This window comes from Panthera onca, chromosome E2 (assembly GCF_046562875.1).
Source record: "Panthera onca isolate mPanOnc1 chromosome E2, mPanOnc1 haplotype 2, whole genome shotgun sequence".
NCBI lineage: Eukaryota > Metazoa > Chordata > Mammalia > Carnivora > Felidae > Panthera > Panthera onca.
Genome location: NC_138353.1, coordinates 49,081,677 through 49,100,520, shown reverse-complemented (window position 1 = coordinate 49,100,520; position 18,844 = coordinate 49,081,677). Strand labels below are relative to the sequence as shown.

At 44.4% G+C, this 18,844-nt stretch overlaps 1 protein-coding gene across 4 annotated transcripts in view; it reads left to right on the top strand.

The window, feature by feature from the left end:
• The window catches only part of WDR59 (WD repeat domain 59), an 86,101-nt gene extending 72,898 nt beyond the window's left edge, over positions 1-13,203 (top strand). For all 4 annotated transcript variants that reach the window (XM_078438986.1, XM_078438985.1, XM_078438988.1 and 1 more), the window contains 6 exons: positions 1,943-2,055; positions 3,415-3,565; positions 3,661-3,733; positions 4,928-5,054; positions 5,209-5,351; positions 12,467-13,203. In XM_078438986.1, coding sequence (XP_078295112.1) covers positions 1,943-2,055; positions 3,415-3,565; positions 3,661-3,733; positions 4,928-5,054; positions 5,209-5,351; positions 12,467-12,702 — 843 coding nt within the window. In that variant the 3' untranslated portion in view covers positions 12,703-13,203. The remainder of the gene's footprint in view (positions 1-1,942; positions 2,056-3,414; positions 3,566-3,660; positions 3,734-4,927; positions 5,055-5,208; positions 5,352-12,466) is intronic.
• Positions 13,204-18,844: the final 5,641 nt, after the last annotated feature.

The window sequence follows — 18,844 nt, the reverse complement described above, 5'->3', positions numbered from 1 at the left end:
AAGGTATTTTTGTTTTATTTTGTGGAAGTTTTCAGTATTTTTCTGGGAGTTGATTTGGAAGGTCAGGCTAGTCTGCGTGAACTTGAAAGACCCTTCCCTTGGGTTCAGACAGACCCGGGTTTAAACCTAGGCTCTCACTTTTTTTGTTGTGTGATCCGGGGTAGCCACCTAATCTGAGCCTCAATTTCCTCGACCTGAGCCAAAGTCAGATGCTTAACCAACCTCAAGTTTCTTGCCTGAATCAGTACTTGTGTGCATTAAGTACACTGGTACCACTTAATTTATTACTTATTTTTTTATTTATTTTGGTGAAAAAATTTAGATTTAGCCAGCTGAAGTCAGTTTTGTTGGCAATCCCAATTTTGTTGACAACGTCCAAAGCATCATAGTCGGGAGTCAAACATATGCTTTCTTTTCTCCGTCGGGGCTGATCAGAGTGTTGACCTTGGCCACATCATTGTCATAGAGCTTCTTCACAGCCTGTTTGATCGGTGCTTGTTGGCCTTGACATCCACAATGAACCCAAGTGTGTTGTTGTCTCCTATTTTCTTCATGGCTGATGCTGGTAGTTGGGGTGGGGGTGGGGTGGGAACTTGATGGTGGCATAGCTTGTTTGTGTCAAGCTTGTTTCTCCTGGGGGTGCTCTTTCGAGGATATTTGGGCTGCCTTTGGAGGCACAGTGTCTTGGGCCATCGGAATGTAGGTGATGTGCGGATCTTCTTTCGTGACCGTGGACGCCTTTCAGCACTGCTTTCTTGGCCTTCAAAGCCTTTGCTTTGGCTTCAGCTTTGGGAGGGGCAGAGGCTTCTTTTTTCACTTTCGGTGCCATGTTCAGGAAAGGGCTAATGTAATTGCTTTATTACGTATCTGATGTATTTCTCTACCTGTTTTCCAGTATTTTTATTTGCTTCTTTTTTCTTATAGACTCTTTGATTAAAGTCTAAATTTCCTTCCTTTCAGGTTTCTCAGAGTCTAGTACAGGGTTTTCCAGTCCCTGGTCGTACAATGATGTATTGCTACTAAGAAGAAAGATTTCCCAAAAGTAGTATTCCTCTTAAGGAGGCTCTTAATATTAAGCATGTGCTAAATCTTGGATTTAATAGACACTTAATGGACATTCATTTTGGCTTGATGACCCCAAGCCCTATGAGATTTCAGGTTTGGTGATATTCCTCAGATTTGATGTCAACAAAAAGAAAATCAAGTCTATTTTGTCCTGGCCTATTTTTCTTTAGCTTTGTGAGTATACTGAAACTTTTGTAATGAAAGCAACATAGCTTCCTGTTACTTGGGCAAAGGACAGATCTGCAGTGTGATACAGAATTCTATTTTTTCACCTCTGCCTGTTCACTAATGAAGCAGCAGCAGAAGTCACATGAGTTCGTGGTTAAATAGACAACCCATTGAAGTTAATGCACAGTGTCATTCCTCTGAAGTATACTTAATAAAAGGCTTTTAAAATATTTATTTATTTATTAATTTTTGAGAGAGAGAGAGAGAGAGAGAGAGAGAGCGCATGTGCGTGTGCTTGTGCACGAGTAGGGGAGGGGCAGAGAGCGAGGGAGCCAGAGAATCCCAAGCAGGCTCCAAGCTGGCAGCACTGAGCCTGACGTGGGGCCCAAACTCACAAACACTCAGGAACACTCACAAACCATGAGATCAAGACCTGAGCTGAAATCAAGTGTCTGACTTAACTGACTGGGCCACCCAAGTGATCCTGCTTGATAGAAGTTTTTAAGACTAGTGTTTCTTGAGCGGTGCAGTCCCCTGAGCATCTTGTTAAAATGCGAATTTTGAGTCAGTATGTCTGGAATGGGGCCTGATATTCCCAGGTTTTACTGCCCTCAGAGCAGCAAGGCTTTAGGATAGGTGGGGTTCTTTCATGCTTCCTGGTCCTCTCGTCCCCAGTCTGACTTTGAATGTTTCTCTTTGATCTGTCCAGGTTTGGTCGCTGGCTACAGTCGCTACAGATCTTTGCCTTGGCCCGAAGTCTGACCCAGATTTGGAAACGCCCTGGGCTCGACATCCATTCGGGCGACAGCTGCTGGAATCCTTGTAGGTTTAGAGAGCTAAAAGGGAGGAAACGAGTGATGTAAATTTTAGGTCTGTACACACTTTTCATTGTTATCATCGAAGAAGTCTGAAGAACGGGAGGAAGAAGTGAGATCTTTCCCGTTAGTGCTATAATAATTTCTGTGCAGAACTAACTTCTTATAACAGAAGGAACTATACAGTTTTTGTCATTTACGACAAAGATTGGAGACTCATGCATCCTTTAGAGATTTATGCTTTAGTCTATAAGTAACATCAGTCTGAATAGAAGAATTTGAACTCTTCAGATGGTAAATATCTTGGGTGCTGTAGAGCTTTGCCCCCAAGAGCGGAGACTCTAATGCCACACTGGCTTACACATTTTCCAAGGGCAATGATGTTTTCACCCTATTAGGCAATTTATGGCAACACTGAATTTGTGTTTGATTGTTGCATTGGGATGTGGCAAGCTGGAAATACAATGTGCAAAATGATTTACCAGATAAAACCACTTGAACCTTCATAACAGTTTGGCTCAGGTCTGGATAGAAAGACAGAGAAGCTCTAATTCCTCTGGTGGAGGATTTCTTTACTTACTTGTTGAGGCCAGACCTCGGACCTGTCCTCAAGCTTCAGTTGCCTCATGGTCATGCAGGGATGATAACAGTTGTTCTGTCCACATCACAGAAGGCTCAAATAAGATAGTATGAAAACACCTTAAGAAATGTTAGACATTACTTGGTAGGAAAGTATCAATATCATTCTATCACAAAGGCCACATTGCCCCGATCCCTACCTCACATCCTAGCATAGTAGTCCTAAAAGGAGCAAAGAGGATGTGAGTACCTAAAAGGTAAAAATATTCCTTGTTGTTCTTATTTAATAGCTCATGCTCATAATTCCACCTTTGAGTCTGTCTCCAGCTCGCCATACCGTGGTGGTTGTACAGTGTTCTTAGCACCTTCACGCAGCTTTTGGTTCCACGAGTGAAGTGTGTAGAGACCCCCAGAAAACAGTGGGATTCTTCTTGGAGTTGGAGAGACTGAGAGCACATGCATGGCCTCATTCAGATGTTAGTTTAGTCCCCTTAGTTCTTGGAGAAGCTACATTCAAGTCTGAGCCATGCCTGGATGCCCACCAGAAACTTTTGAATGGGTTACCCGGGTCATTTGTAATACTTGGATATATTCTTTTCTAAAACAAATTTAGCCAGATTCTAATCAAGCAGCTAGATCTGTAGAAAACCCTGGTTCCCGACAGGGGTTTGTGAGGCAGAATTAAGAACCTTCCCTCTCATCCCTATGGCAGCAACCTGCCGTAAACTGTGACAGTTACCCTTCCTCTGTCTCTTCTCTTGACTTTTTTTCTGTCATCTTCTTCCAGGTTGGCTCATTACTGCCGACTCCGGGACGTCCAGACACTGGCCATGCTGTGCAGTGTGTTTGAAGCCCAGTCTCGGCCTCAGGGAATACCAAACCCCTTCGGACCCTTTCCCGGCCGGTCCTCTAACCTCGTGGTGTCCCACAGCCGATATGTAAGCTTGTGGCCTTCTGCTCTGTGTCTGACTTCTCCGAGAGGGAAGCATTCACAGGGCAGCGTGTTCTGACGCCGCGCCTGTCTGTCCTTCAGCCTAGCTTTACTTCCTCGGGCTCCTGCTCCAGCATGTCGGACCCAGGGCTCAACACTGGTGGCTGGAACATAGGTTGGTATGGAGCTGACTTGGCCACGCTGGATTTCTAGTGCTCTGAAGCTGTGTGCGAGTCGTTGATGTGTAAACTTCGGTTGATGGATATGCTCCATTTTTTCCTTGTTTCTCATTTCTCTTCCAATTTCCTATGATGGGGATGCTGTAGCCAGCAAGGCCTGGGCTTTCATGTTTGAACAGGCCAGTTTCCGGTCTGCCTGTGTGCCTTGCTGGGTTGCTTTTCAACGTAGAACTTTGCGAAACTGACAGTGGGACTTCTTTATGCTCACCCCGTAAACCCAACCCTCATCCTTTCTCCTTCATGGCACCCTCCCCCTCCCCCCCCACCCCCCCACCCCCCCACCCCCCCCCCCCCCCCCCCCCGCCTGCCCCCGTCATCTGCCACTTCTGTTATCCGCCTCTTCCCACGCACTGTTTTCGACGTGGAGAAGTAAAGATGAGCCTGATTCTGGCTGGCCATAAAGACCTATTTAATGAATAAGTGTATTTGTGGTTTACGGATTTTTGCAATTCCTTTTTAAAGATCATCTTCGTTTTCTTGAGGGTGCCTGGGCGGCTCGGTCAATTAAGCACCCGACTCTTGATCTCACTTCAGGTCTTCATCTCGGGGTTGTGAGTTCAATCCCTGCATTGGCTCCATGCTGGGCATGAAGCCTATATAAGTAAATACATAAAAATTACCTTAATTTTCTGGATTATAAAAGTCATACCTGCCCAGTGAAGAAAAACAAAAAGTATTAGAGAAGAAAATAATCACCACTGAACCTCCACCTAGAAACAGTGTCTGTTAACATTCCAGAACATTTTTTCCCAATCTGTATATGTGTGTGTGTGGGGGGGGGGGGGGGGGGTCATTCTATATATACGATTTTGCGTTCTGTTTTTAATTGGATCATGAGCATTTTCTCATGTCATTTAAAAAGTCTTTATGAGTCATGACTGCTTTATCCAATGTTCCGTATCACTACACCATAATTTGCTGCTTGAACATTATGTGTATACTTAATTATCTGGTCACCTGAACAGTAAATACCTAGACAAAAAGGCAAGGCTGAGAAAGAGTTCTGTTCAGTTATATTTCTCAGCATCTTCCAGGGACTAAATTGGGCGCATTCTGCATTATGAGGGTGTTCAGGCCCTTTCCATGCCTTCTCTGATTTCCCTTTTTCCTTCCCATTTGATTTTCTTCAGCGGGAAGGGAGGCAGAACATGTATCTTCACCTTGGGGAGAGTCTTCTCCAGAAGAAATCCGCTTTGGGAGTCTTACCTACAGTGATCCTCGTGAGCGAGAACGTGACCAGCATGATAAAAATAAAAGGTAACGACCTTCCCGGGCGAGAGCTGCAATTTCATAATGCTTAGATTCTCCAAAATTAGGACTCTTGCCTTAAGAAAGGCATATTGAGTTCATTTGGTATCGAGCTTGTTTTTTCTTAAAAGAACTGACAGGAAATCTTTTGAGTTTTATCCAGGCTTCTGGACCCTGCCAATACCCAGCAATTTGATGACTTTAAGAAATGCTATGGAGAAATCCTCTATCGCTGGGGGCTGAGAGAGAAACGAGCTGAGGTGCTGAAGTTTGTCTCCTGTCCTCCTGATCCTCACAAAGGGATCGGTGAATATCAATTTCTTTCTTTTCCTGTCACTGTCTGAAAGGTCCCATAATTTAGTTTGTCTGTAATGTAACACTTGGAGTGAAGTGTTTTAGCTTCTCACTTTCAAGCTGCCAAAAACCCCGGCCTTTCATGACAAGCGTAAATTTCTCTTCTAAATAGAAGTAGTCCTGTGTGTGGTACTCAGATAGTGATTTCAACGAGGGGTACTTATCCATATATTCCCCTATTGTATATCAAGCACATTCTTCCCCTTCTGGAGTTCACAGACAAGTAGGGAGCAAAATTAAGTAGTTATAAGTGGTGATCCGTGTTTATGAGCAAACAAAACGGATGTTGGTGCAGGGAGGGAGAATTTTAGGTAAGGTGTTGCAGTGGACTGGGAAGGCCTTTCTGAGGGGCTGAGGTCTGAGGGGTGAGAAGGAGCCATCCGTGAGGAGAGCAGTAGACATAAACAAGTGAAGGAAGGCAGTGGCTAGAACACAATGAGCAAGAAGAGGGGTACCAGGTCAGACTGTAGGATAATTAGGGACTTGTAAGTCAGGGTACAGCGTTGGGCTTGTATTCTGAGTCCAGTGGTAAGCGTCCAAGGTATTCAGAGGTAAGTGACATGCTCTCATTTTTATTTTAAGAGAATCACTGGCTGTTAAACGAAGAAAGGATTGGGGGAGGGCAGGGGTGAAAGTCTGAAGGCTGTTAGGATAGTCAGAGGGAGATCTCCGGTCTAATGTCAGGCTGTGTCAATAGAGGTAGAGATAGAGGGATTAAAAATACATTTTAGAGGGAGACTTACCATAATACGCTAACAAATTGGATGTCGGATTGCAGGGAAGAGACAGAGCTTATTAGGTAATTTCTGGGTTTCTAGCTTGAGCAGCTGGGTAGGTGGTGGTGCCCAAATTAAGACAGAAAATTAGGAGCCCTGTTAGGGGCCGGAGATGTGTATGAGATGCCAGACCTTTCAGTCCCATATGTGGTCAGATGTGTGTCTGGAGCTCAAAGGGGAGCCTGGGGCTAGAACTAGGAGTCTGGGAACCTCCGTCATGTAGGCGGTCCTGAAGCTGTGATAGTGGGTACCTTGCCCTGGGCCTGGGGGTGGGGAGGGGGGAGGCCCGGTGGGGCAGGGGGAAGAATACAGGGAGAGCGAGTGCCCACCTACTCCAGGCCATGAGAGAAACCAGCCCTTGCACTGGCGTCTAGAGGAAGAACCAGAAACAAACTTAGAATGAGACACCAGTGAGTTTTGAGGAAAAGCAAGACCGTGACCTGAAAGGAGCCAAGAAAAGAGATAGGTTTTAAAGGGTGACGTGGAAGACTGCCAGAGAGGGTGGTTTGAACACACATGGATTTCCTCTCTCCCCCGGATGCCCCAGAGCATCTATCCAGAGCTTTCCTGAAAAGGCATAACCGTGTACGGGGAACAGTGTTGGCAATAGCATTTGGGGTCAGGGAGGCAGATAGGTTAGTGGTAGCTGATTTTATGGGGCCTGAACGGACAGGTGGAAAAACAGTAACACTCGTCACAGAACCACCTGCCCCAACGATGGCTCAGGATTTAGTTATGCCCAGTACCTCTGGAAGTGGCATGAAGGTAAGAGTAAGCACAGTATTGTTTGATGGCCTTTTTAGGCCAGACCCCTGCCCCTAGTTTGCAGAGCAGGTTATTACCCTTTCTCTAGCACTATAGAAAATTGGAAATATTCGTTCTCCAGAGAAGGCAGACACCTTTCCACATTGAAAGGGCCCACCAATGGGGCACCTGGGTGGCTCAGTCGGTTAAGCATCCGACTTCGGCTCAGGTCATGATCTCGCAGTCTGTGAGTTCGAGCCCCCGTGTCGGGCTCTGTGCTGACAGCTCAGAGCCTGGAGTCTGTTTCACATTCTTAGTCTCCCTCTCTGTCTGACCCTCCCCCATTCATGGTCTGTCTCTCTCTGTCTTAAAAATAAATAAACGTTAAAAAAAATTTTTTTTAATATAAAAAAAAAAAAAAAAAAAAGAAAGGGCTCACCAAGCATTTAGTGTAGTGAATGAAGAAAGACCCAGGATGAAGAGCATACCCTGGGAGCTTCCAGAGAGGGAAAGCAGGATAAGGAAAATGGATGGCACCACACTTCTCAGGAGCAGTGAACTAGATACTGGAAAGGAGAGGACAATGAATGCATCAGTGCCTTCAGAATTCTCCAGAAAATGGTTTCTCACCTGGAATTCTACCCAAATTATCAGTCACGTGTGAAAGTAAACCTTCACCCTCTCCAAGAAGGAGATTCAGTCTAAGAAAGCAGGGAGTCGGGATGATGTTAAAGGGAGATCCACATGGCCAACCCAGAGACAGATCCAGTTTGGAGCTTCAGGAGCATTGTCTCCAAGAAGAGAAAGTTAGAAAAATATCTAATGGATTTCAGTGTCTGATATATTTATAGAGATTCAGATATTTGATAGAGGGTTCGCAGGTGAATCATGCTAAGCCAACTAAGCAAATGAAAACAACAAGACGGTTACTAACTCTGAGAAAAACCAAATGTGCAGGAAAGGAAAAGTCATCATGGTTATGTGGCTCGGCTCGATTGATGTTCACCTAGGTAGATGGTGGGACGGGGTATATGAGTGGATGGTGGGATTGAGGAGTAGAAGAAGCTGCCAGGTGAAAGTTGAGGTAATGCTTCAGTGTGGAAGTTAAGAATTGGCTTCATAAATGTGGTGTTTGAGAATAGGAAGGTAGAAACAGAAGAAAAAGTTAAATGAGTTGGAAGGTTTTCCTCCTGAGAGTGAGGGGCAAGGGAGGTGGAAGGGAATGTTGGTTTTGTTAATAAGATGTCTAGCATTATTTGACTCTTTAAGTTGTATCTATATAGTTTCAATTAAAAAACCCAAACAGGGCGCACCTGGCTGGCTCATTCGGCGGAGCATGTGACTCTTGATCTCAGGGTTGTGAGTTCAAGCCCCTTGTTGGGTGTAGAAATTACTTAAAATCTAAAAAACAAACCAGAGTAATACATAGATCTGCATATCGAAGGATTATTTTAATACGGATTATTTTGGTGTATGTACTTGAGGAAATGCAAAGATGCAAAATACTATTTGGGTAATATATTTTTCAGAGCATATAAATGCATGAAAGTTTATCAGAGAGAGGATTGCAGGCCTAGAGCAGTTTGTCTTGTAGAATTAGTTTTCAGGAAAATCTATGAGTCACAGAGACAGGTAACTGGTATATTGCACTCTTACTGACATCTACCATGAGAAGCATCATGCCAGGTTCTGTTGGCCGTACGAGGAAATCCAGGGGGTGGTTTGGTGGGGATGGGCGGGGGTTAACAAGAAGCCTGTAATCCAATCAGAGAAGTAAAACAGGAACTCACAAAGACTCAGATGATCTTGAAGAATGAATAATATGTTCTAATACCTTTACAAAGAGCACTGCAAGATTTCAGAGGGAGGGGGTTATGAAAACAGACTCACAGACAAAAGCATTTAAATATTTTCATTTTTATTATTTGGAAGAATTGGACTGTTCATATATAGCAAACAGATATTGAGAGAAAAATGCTACAAGGTCACCAGGGCTATGTACAGTTAGGCTCCAAATTGCTGGAAAACCAGCACTTTCCCCTTGGCCTAATCACATCGGCAAGGGTCATCCGATATCAGCAGTGAATTTTAGGAATAAGATTGTTGTCATTTAGGGAGTTAGATTTATAGAAAGAGGCAAAGCTTCACCTATTTTGAAGGAGTACTGCTGGGCAGAATATTCTTTTGAAAAGCCATCTCCATCATAAGATGGGTTTTGATTTTGTTGTTTTCCACTATGGTGTGTGGTGCTTGGTCACAGTGATGGCAGAGCAAGGTGTTTGCTTTGCTTTGTCAGCCCCGCCTCCCAAATCTTGCGCCAGAGGCGTGCATCTGCCCACCTCAATTTTGTTCAGCAATTTTTATTTAGCTTATTAATTAATTTATGTCTTATTTTATTTGACTTCCATTTATTAATTTAGCGTCTTATTTTTTTGGCTGGTTTTATTTACACTTGTGTAATTGATGTTCATGACACAACTCTTCCCTATGAGGGGCCATATGACACTAAGCCTCCGGAGCTGGCTTCTGCCTGAGGGTTTCATAGAGCCTCGGAAATAGCAATTTCATCGTTTATGTGCCAGACGTGTTTTTATTGTCCTTATTAGTTTGTCTCTTAGGAACCAAGAATGATCCGTTTCACCTCTGCCACGTTTCCCCTGCAAAGCCTACACCTGTGGTTGTACGCTTCCTTCCCTGAGATCCCCAGGTTTGTCAGTTTTCCTATAAAAGATACCTGACAGCTTCCCGATCACAAACAAACTCTACAGCCCTTTGCATATCCAAATGTGGTGACACTTAGCGCGAACCCCACCAGCATGGCCCAGAAGTGTGCACACCCTTCTCAGTAATGGCCGGTCCATCATGTGTAACAGTAAGAGGCAAGAGAGAAATACTAAAACTACACTTAGTGACGTAGTGTTTCCGTATTTTCTCTCTTTGTGAATTTGTATCCACTTAGAAATTGTTCACATCCACCCCCCCCCACAAATGATTCATTAATTAACTAAATGAAATGTTAGTTCAGAGCCTTAATAAGGATTTTTAGAAATTATACTTAAACTGACTTACTGTGAAGAAACACAGTTACCGATGACATTGAGTTTTTCAGGGAGATGACATTTTAGTAATTTTACCCAGATAGATATGGAGGATAATTAAGTTTACATATACAGTTATCTCAAATGTCAAAGAACAACCCTTTTTTATTTTGTGTCTTATTATTTTATTTTTTAATAATTTTTTTAAGTTTATTTATTTTGACAGAGACAGAGAGCACAAGCAGGGGAGCGTAGAGAGAGGGAGAGAGAGAGAGAATCCCAAGCAGGCTTGCAGGGTCAGCAAGCCCGACGTGGGGCTCAAACTCATGAAACTGCGAGATCATGACCTGAGCCCAAATCAAGAGTTGGACGCTTAACCGACTGAGCCACCCAGGTGCCCCAAGAACAACCTTTTTTTTTTTTTTTTAAAGCCATACTATAATTCACTATGTTGAACATGCACTTTTTGCATTCTCATAATCTTTAAAGGTTGAATCTTATCAAACCAATAAAACTACTAAAGGAAATATAAGAAATTTAAACTAATTAGGCTTTTCACAAGAACATAAACCAAAGTCTTACCTGACATAAACAGTCAGGCTTAGAGGGACAAGACATGGCTGTTTTTTTTTTTGTTTTTTTTTTAATTTTTTTTTTTTTCAACGTTTTTTTTTTTTATTTATTTGTGGGACAGAGAGAGACAGAGCATGAACGGGGGAGGGACAGAGAGAGAGGGAGACACAGAATCGGAAACAGGCTCCAGGCTCTGAGCCATCAGCCCAGAGCCTGACGCGGGGCTCGAACTCACGGACCGTGAGATCGTGACCTGGCTGAAGTCGGACGCTTAACCGACTGCGCCACCCAGGTGCCCCAAGACATGGCTGTTTTTAACCAAGATCACCAAACCACTCTAATCTGTCTCACGATTGACCTGAACCAGGACTATCATAAAATCTTTCCTTAGTTACCATGTATTTTAGAAGTCTTTAGTGGTACATTTTTGTGACCACCCGCCGTCACGAAGCAGAGGGAACTGGCTCTGGCGAAAGGAAGGCTCCTTCCTGTGTTGTAGGAGGTAGAAGGAGTAGAGGAACAGGTAGGGAGATGCAAAGGTTTGGTGGCTGGAGATGAAGGCTTCTCTTTTCTCAAGGCAGAGGGGAGGCCGGCAGGTGAGGGGAGCAGGGTGTGTGCGAGGAGTGCGCGGGCTGCTGCGGAGGCCGGAAGTGCCGTCTGGGGAATGGCAGAGGAGCCCCCCCTCCAGCCCCCCACCCCCGCACTGGGAGTCTTTGGTGGATTTAGTGGGAAGTGCATCTTGACGGTGGGCCTTCCCTCACTAGTGCTCATGGAGTCGGCAGCTCCACCGGGGCCGGAGGTTCTTCCGGGCGGTACCGTGGAGGGAGAGGTGGGGATACTTGCGAGCAAGTGATTGGGAGGTTGGTTCGTGTCACTCAGACTGGCCCCGGGGGAAGGTGACGCCAGAAAGGGTGAAGGCTGTGCATGACAGGTGAGGACCTGCGAGGCCACGTGGGCGGAGAGTCGGGGGGGGTGGGTTTTGAAGGCACCAGGGATGGTGCCAAGAACCGGGGCTGAAGGAAGAGTGAGAGCCAGAAGAGAAGTCCTGAGGGAACGGGGGTGTGTCCACGGTGCCACAGGTGAGAGCAGAGAAGAGGAGACAAGGGTGGCGAAGCCAGGCGGTGTTTCCTCAAGAGGAAAGGTGACGGTCTGGAGGCAGTAATGGGGCGCGGGCCTGCCGCTCCTGCCCTGGCGCTCTTCAGGAATCGAGACCAAGGTGGCCTTTGCTCCAGAGGTTGGCAGAGGTGGCAGGCTACAGGCAGGGCCGGGCGACGAGGGCACCGTCCCGGGAGAGAGCGCAGCCGGTGGGGAGGTTTGCTCCCAAGCTGGCCCGCTGGAAGCGGGCCGGGCAGACGGGAGGTCGGTACTGGCCGCCCAGACTCGGGGTCATGCCTGAGGTAGACTAGGATGTGCAGGTGAGGGGGTTGGCCCTCGGGGTCTCTTCCGGGGGACCGGGGGCCAGCTGTCAGGTGGTCCTGACCGCAGTGTCCTGACCCGGCTCCTCTCGTGCCACTTGGTCATTGGCGGGTGGGTAGGGAAGACGGCGTGAGACTGGTCAGCCGTTGCTGGGTGTCACTGAGTCCTTCGCTTCTGTCAACAAACGATCGGTGGCCACCTCCACGAGCCAGGCCCGCGCAGCCACTGGCGTAGGAGAGAACGAGGCGTAGCTACCTCCTGGGCTTTTCACCCGAGGCCCCTGGCCACCGGGCGTCTGGCACGCTGTCCACCTGCACCCCGCCGGCAGGGACGGCAGCTTCTCTTTGTCAGACTTAGTGAGATTGTGGACGAAGAGCTGCTGTTGAAGAAAAGGGAGCACCACGGCCGTGATAGAATCCCGTAGAGTCCTCCAGCGAATACGTCGTTCTCACAGTGCCGTGTCCCTCCGTGGAACTAACTTACCGTGTCTCTTGTTCTGGCCGTCCCCGCCCGTTCGCAGAGTTTGGCGTGTACTGCAGCCACTGTCGGAGCGAGGTCCGTGGCACGCAGTGTGCCATCTGCAAAGGCTTCACGTTCCAGTGTGCCATCTGCCACGTGGCGGTGCGCGGCTCGTCCAACTTCTGCCTGACCTGCGGGCACGGTGGGCACACCAGCCACATGATGGAGTGGTTTCGGACCCAGGAGGTGTGTCCCACCGGGTGTGGATGCCACTGCCTGCTTGAGAGCACATTCTGAACTTACAGACCTGGGAGTTGTCACAAATCCCGGAGGACCCCGTAAACGCTGGACAGCAAGTTCTCCGCCGGGAGAGAGGCTCCCGAAGCCATTCCCAGCTAGACTGGGGCACGTTCCCCTCAGAGACTGCCACAGCCCCAGCCGCTCATGAGCTTTTGTTTCTCTTCTGTGTGGCTGTTGATGGCAGGGATGTCACCGGGCAGGAGGAGAACAGATGTGCAGAGCCGCGTAGCCAGGTGGAAATTTCCTTGCAGAAAAGCACCTGGCTCCAGAGCCATGTTTACCTTTAAGGTGTTAACCATAAACCACTGAGCAGCATCCTTTCTGATGCTGTTTCAGACCACGGTGGGATGCAAAGGACCGTCTCCTGAGCCGAAGGACGATGGACATTTAGTTGACAAGTGGGCCTCTGATGTAAATTGGTACATTTAACGGACTGATGGGTAGTGGCCTTTTAAAAATGCTAAATTATAAATATATGATGTACTTAAAGAGTCTAAAGGTGTCTCTTTTGTTTGTTATTTCTCTTCAAGCTGATCTTCCTTGGCTAATAACATTCAGGTAATTGTTTGGGAAAAAAAGACTGAACAATGTTTCATTTTTTAGTTTTTATTTTTAAAAATTTTTAATGTTTTGTTTATTCTTGAGAGAGAGACAGAGCCTGAGCGAGGGAGGGACACAGAATCCAAAGCAGGCTCCAGGCTCTGAGCTGTCAGCACAGAGCCCCACACGGGGCTCAAACTCATAAGCCATGAGATCATGACCTGAGCCAAAGTCGGACGCTCAACCAACTGAGCCACCCAGGGGCCCCTGAACAATGTTTTCATGAAATTGTTTTTACCCTGCTTCTAATTGAAGTTAACTCTTTTGGATAGGACCAAAGTCAACGCTCACATTTTCAAAGGAAATGCTGATTTACTCTTGTCATCTGATTGGAGAAGACAGAATTTGACATTGCAGTGTCATCTGATTGGAGAAGATAGGATTTGACATTGCAGTTTCTTTCGAACCCTTTTAATCATTTTATTTAGCAAAAGGAAAATGAGATGGCTTCACAGCATTGATAGTCAAGTCTCTCACTGCCACAGGGTAGGTTGGCTGAGTTCCGGCAAATTCCTTCCGCTCTTCATTTGGGCTTCCTCATAGACGTTGCCCTGTGTTTATCTGCATTCCAAGTGACTGTGACTCACCTGTCCACCTATTTTATTCTTCAGAACGATTTTCAAACTCTTCACATATGTGCCAGGGAAATTTTTTTTTTTCACATTTCTACTGAAATATATATTTGTTTCTTAGAATTTTATAGTTTCAGGGGTGCCTGGGTGGCTCAGTCAGAGTTAAGCATCCAGCTCTTGATTTCAGCTCAGGTCATGATCTCACGGTTCATGAGATTGAGTCCTGCGTCAGGCTCTGTGTTGAAAGTTCAGAGCCTGCTTGGGATCCTCTCTCTCCCTTTCAGATCTCCTCCCCACTCCCCCCAAAAATAAACGAACTTTTTTTTTTTTTTTAAGAATTTTTCTGTTCCAAATTGATTAACTTAAGAAATATAACAACATGTCTCAAAACATGTCATGCATCACTATGTTTTAAACTGTAGGTCAGGACCCAATAATGGATTGTGACATTGATTTAGTGGATAAAAACTAGCATTTAAAAAAATTGAAGTAGAGTAGAAGAGAAAAGATGAACATACACCATGCATACAGTGAATATCATTTTGTGTAACTTGTTTATGAGTGTATATGCACAACATAACTTCATTTCTAACTGAGGGTTGTGGTCAAAACATTTGGAAAACACTGTTCAGGATGATGCATCTACTTTGTCCCCTATGTTGCCAGGCACAGAGCACCGTGATGTAAGAGAAGCCTAGATTGTGTGCAGTGTGAGAGCAGAGGTATATAGCCTGGGCTCTGACCAAGGTCAGATGCCAGCATCTCCGCAGACTGAGCTGAGAAACGAGGTGCAACAGGTAGGTTGGGAGGCTGATAAAGGACGTGGCCCAGGAAGCCCTAATTTCTCCACTGTCTGTTTTTCATTTGCGTTGAGGCTGCTGTAATGGCCATCACAGGATGGCCATTTATACTAAGATATTTATACTAAGATCTGTTACCTTCTTCAGTGAAGTCACACCATTTGCAGAGAACAATCTTTTCTTGTTCCCCACTGCTCAAACTAATGTAAAATCTGTCCCTATCTGTCCTCATCAAGAATTAGATGTTTTTATTGTTTTAGTTTATTGGAATAACCTTGTCTTCTAAAACTAAAAAATCATCATAATGAGTGTTAAGAAATTTAAAGCTTAAAAGATTACATAATGTTGGGGTGCCTGGGTGGCTCAGTGAGTTGAACATCTGATTCTTGGTATCAGCTCAGGTCATGATGTCATGGTCATGGGATCCAGCACTGGGCATAGAACCTGCATGGGATTCTCATTCTCTCTCTGCCCCTATCCCACTCATGGGCTCTCTATAAATACATACATACATACATACATACATACAGAAGTAAAAGATTACATAATCTCTTCTTTCAACACGTGTGTTCCTTTTGAATTTCTAAGTTACTAGAACAAAAGCCTAATATATATATTTTTTTCCAAAGTCTAATATTTTAAGAATATTTGCATTTCAAGGTGGCAGATTGGGAGGACCCTAGGCTCACCTTATCCCACGAACACAATTAGATAAATATCAAGTCATCCTAAATACCCCAGAAACCGACCTGAAGACTGCCAGAACAAACTCCACAACTAAAGGTAGAGAAGAGGACACACTGAAGAAGGTAGGAAGTGCAGAAGCATGGTTTAGGGGGGAAATGGACCATGGCTGCTGCAGAGGAGAGGGAGTTGTGGCCGTAGAGAAGGATGAGAGAGAAGAGCACACAGGCGGATGCATTAGGGGAATATTTCCCCAAGACTGTTGGCTTAGAAAATGAGAGGGGCCGAATTTCATGAGTGCTTGCAACCAGTAGGGCTTAAAGCCTGGAGTTTTAAAGGTCAGTGGACTTGGCTGGGATAGACCGTGGAAGACACTGTGCTGCTCCTGGAGGGAAACAATCCAGGGGCATACCGCATGGGAACTGATTTGAAGAGTGCCTAGGGTACACAGTCGGGAGAGTATTTGCTGTTCTTAGAGCACATCTCTGAAGAGGCAGTGTTCACAGAGACACCTCTCCAGGAACAAAGGAGCTGACTGGCATCATTTCCCTCCCCCTCAGCATAAACACACCGACCAATGGGAAGCAGTGTAACACAGACAGTGGCTGCCCAATTTGCTTACACTAAGTCCCCCCCCCTTCCAGTGGAACTGCCTTTCTCAGTCATGCATATCTCAGTCCATTGTGGCAGGCCCCTCCCCCAAAAGACTAGCACAAACCTGTGCCCATACCATGTCTCCTAACAAGAATTTTGCAGGTGTCTTAGTTCCAGTGGAGGCAGTAACTGGTCTCATTTCACAAGCAGACCAGAGCACTCCTAGTTAAAACTTGCCACATTCAAGCCAGGGACCAAACACTGCCCACCGTAGGCAGAGAGCCTCTGCAACGATTGACCTGAAGGATAGAGCATCCAGAACACAACAGCAGAGCACACACTAGAGACACTCCCTGAAGTGCCAGGCTCTGAGCACTACATGACCTCTTCTTCATAAGGCCATTACTTTCACAAACAGGAGACATAACTGGCTTTTCTAACACAGAGAAGAAGGAAGAGGCTTAGACAAAATGTGAAGGCAGGAATTTATCCCAAATGAGAGAAGAGAAGGCCACAGCCAGAGATCTAAATGAAACAGATATATGTAACATGCCTGATGGAGTATTTAAAGCAACGATCATAAGTATAATTACTGGGCTTGAGAAAAGAATGGAAGACATCAGTGAGACACTTGCTACAGAGATAAAAGAGTTAAAAAAGAATCAGAGATGAAGGGTGCAAAAAAAATGAGATTAGGAATACACATGATGCAATGAGCAGCAGCAGGCTGGAAGAAGCAGAGGAACAAATTAATGACCTAGAAGACAGTAGTGGAAAGCAATGAAACTGAACAGAAGAGAAGAAAATTATGCAAAGTGAGGATAGACCTAGGGAATTCAGTGACTCCAGGAGTCCCAGAAGAAGAAGAAAAAGGGGGCAGACTATTTGATAAAAAATAGCTGAAAACTTCCCTAATCTGGGTAGGGAAACAGATATACAGATCCAGGAGGCACAGAGAACCCTCATCAAAATCAACGACAGCAGGCCCACAGCAAGATACATTGTAATCAAATTTGTAAAATTTGTAATTAAATTTGTAAAATTTGTAAAAATTAAATTTGTAAAATACATTGTAATTAAATTTTAAAATTTGTAAAATTTGTAAAATTAAATTTGTAAAATTAAATTTGTAAAATTTTCAAAAGAAACTTGGCAAGTCAGAAGGTAGTGGCATGATATATTCAAAGTGCTGAATGGAAAAAATCTGCAGCCAAACATACTGCCTCCAGCAAGTCTATAATTCAGAATAGAAGGAGGGATAAAGAGTTTCCCAGACAAAAACCAAAGGAGTCTGTGACCATTAACCAGCCCTGCAAGAAATATTAAAGAGGTCTCTTTGAGTGGAAAGGAGAGACCAAAAGTGACAATAAAGGTGGGAAACACAAAGCACTAAAAATGACTATTTCTGTAAAAAAAAAAAAAAATTAGTCAAGGAACTCACACAAAAAAAGGATGTAAAATACATTAGCATATACCTAAAACATGGGAAGGAAAGGAGAAAAGAATGGATTCAAACCTAAATGACCATCAACTTAATATAGACTGCTATATGCAGATTTTATATACAAACCTATTGGTAACCATATATCAAAAACCACTAATAAATATGCAAAGAGTAAAGAGAAAGAAATCCAAATATACCACTAAAGAAAATCAGCAAACCATGAAGGAGGGAAAAACAAGAAAGGATCAGGGAAAATCTCCAGAAACAACCACAAAACAAGTAATAAAATGGCAATAAATACATGTCTATCAATAATTACTGTGAATGGACTAAATGCTCCAGTCAAAAGACATAGGGTGACAGAATGGACTTAAAAAAAAAAAAAAAAAAGACCCATCTATATGTTGCCTACAAGAAATTCACTTCAGACCTTAAGACACCTGCAGGTTGAAAGTGAGGGGATAGAGAAATATTTATCATGCAAATCAATGTCAAAAGAAAGCCAGAGTAGCAATACTTACATCAGACAAACTAGACTTTAAAACAAAGACTTTTTAAACAAAGAAGGACACTATATAACAATAGAGTGGACAATCCAGCAAAAAGATATAACAACTTTAAACATTTATGCACCCAACATGGAAGCACCCACATACATAAGACAATAACAAACATAAAGGAACTAATCTATGATAATAATAACAATAATAATAGGGTACTTTAACACCCTGATTACATCAATGGGCAGATCACCTAAACAGAAAATCAACAAAGAAACAATGGCTTTGAATGACACGCTGGACCAGATGGACTTAATAGATATATTCAGAACATTTCATCCTAAAAGCAGAATATACATTCTTTCAAGTGTACATGGAGCGTTCTCCAGAATAGATCACATATTAGGCCACAAAACAGGTCATAGCAAACACAAGAAGATTAAAGTCATACCATGCACCTTTTCTAACAACAACACTATGAAACTAGAAGTCAACCACAAGGAAAAATCTGGAAAGATCAAAAATAAATGGAGGTTAAATAACATCTTACTAAACGATGAATGAGTCATCTAGGAAAAGAAACTAAAAAAATATGTGGAAACAAAATGAAAAGAGTTGTCCAAAACCTTTGGGATGTGGCAAAAGCAGTCCTAAGAGGGAAGTTTATAGCAATACAGGGCTACCTCAGGAAGCAAGAAAAGTCTTAACCTAACCTAACCTAACACCTAAGGGAGCTAGAAAAGAACAATAAAGGAAGCCTAAAGCCATCAGAAGGAAGGAAATCCTAAAGATTGGAGCAGAAATAAATAATATAGAAACTAAAAAATCCATAAATAAAACAGAGGGGCAACTGGGTGGCTCAGTCAGTTAGACATTATTAGTTCAGGTCATGATCTCACAGTTCACAAGTTTGCGTCGGGCTCTGTGCTGACAGCTCAGAGCCTG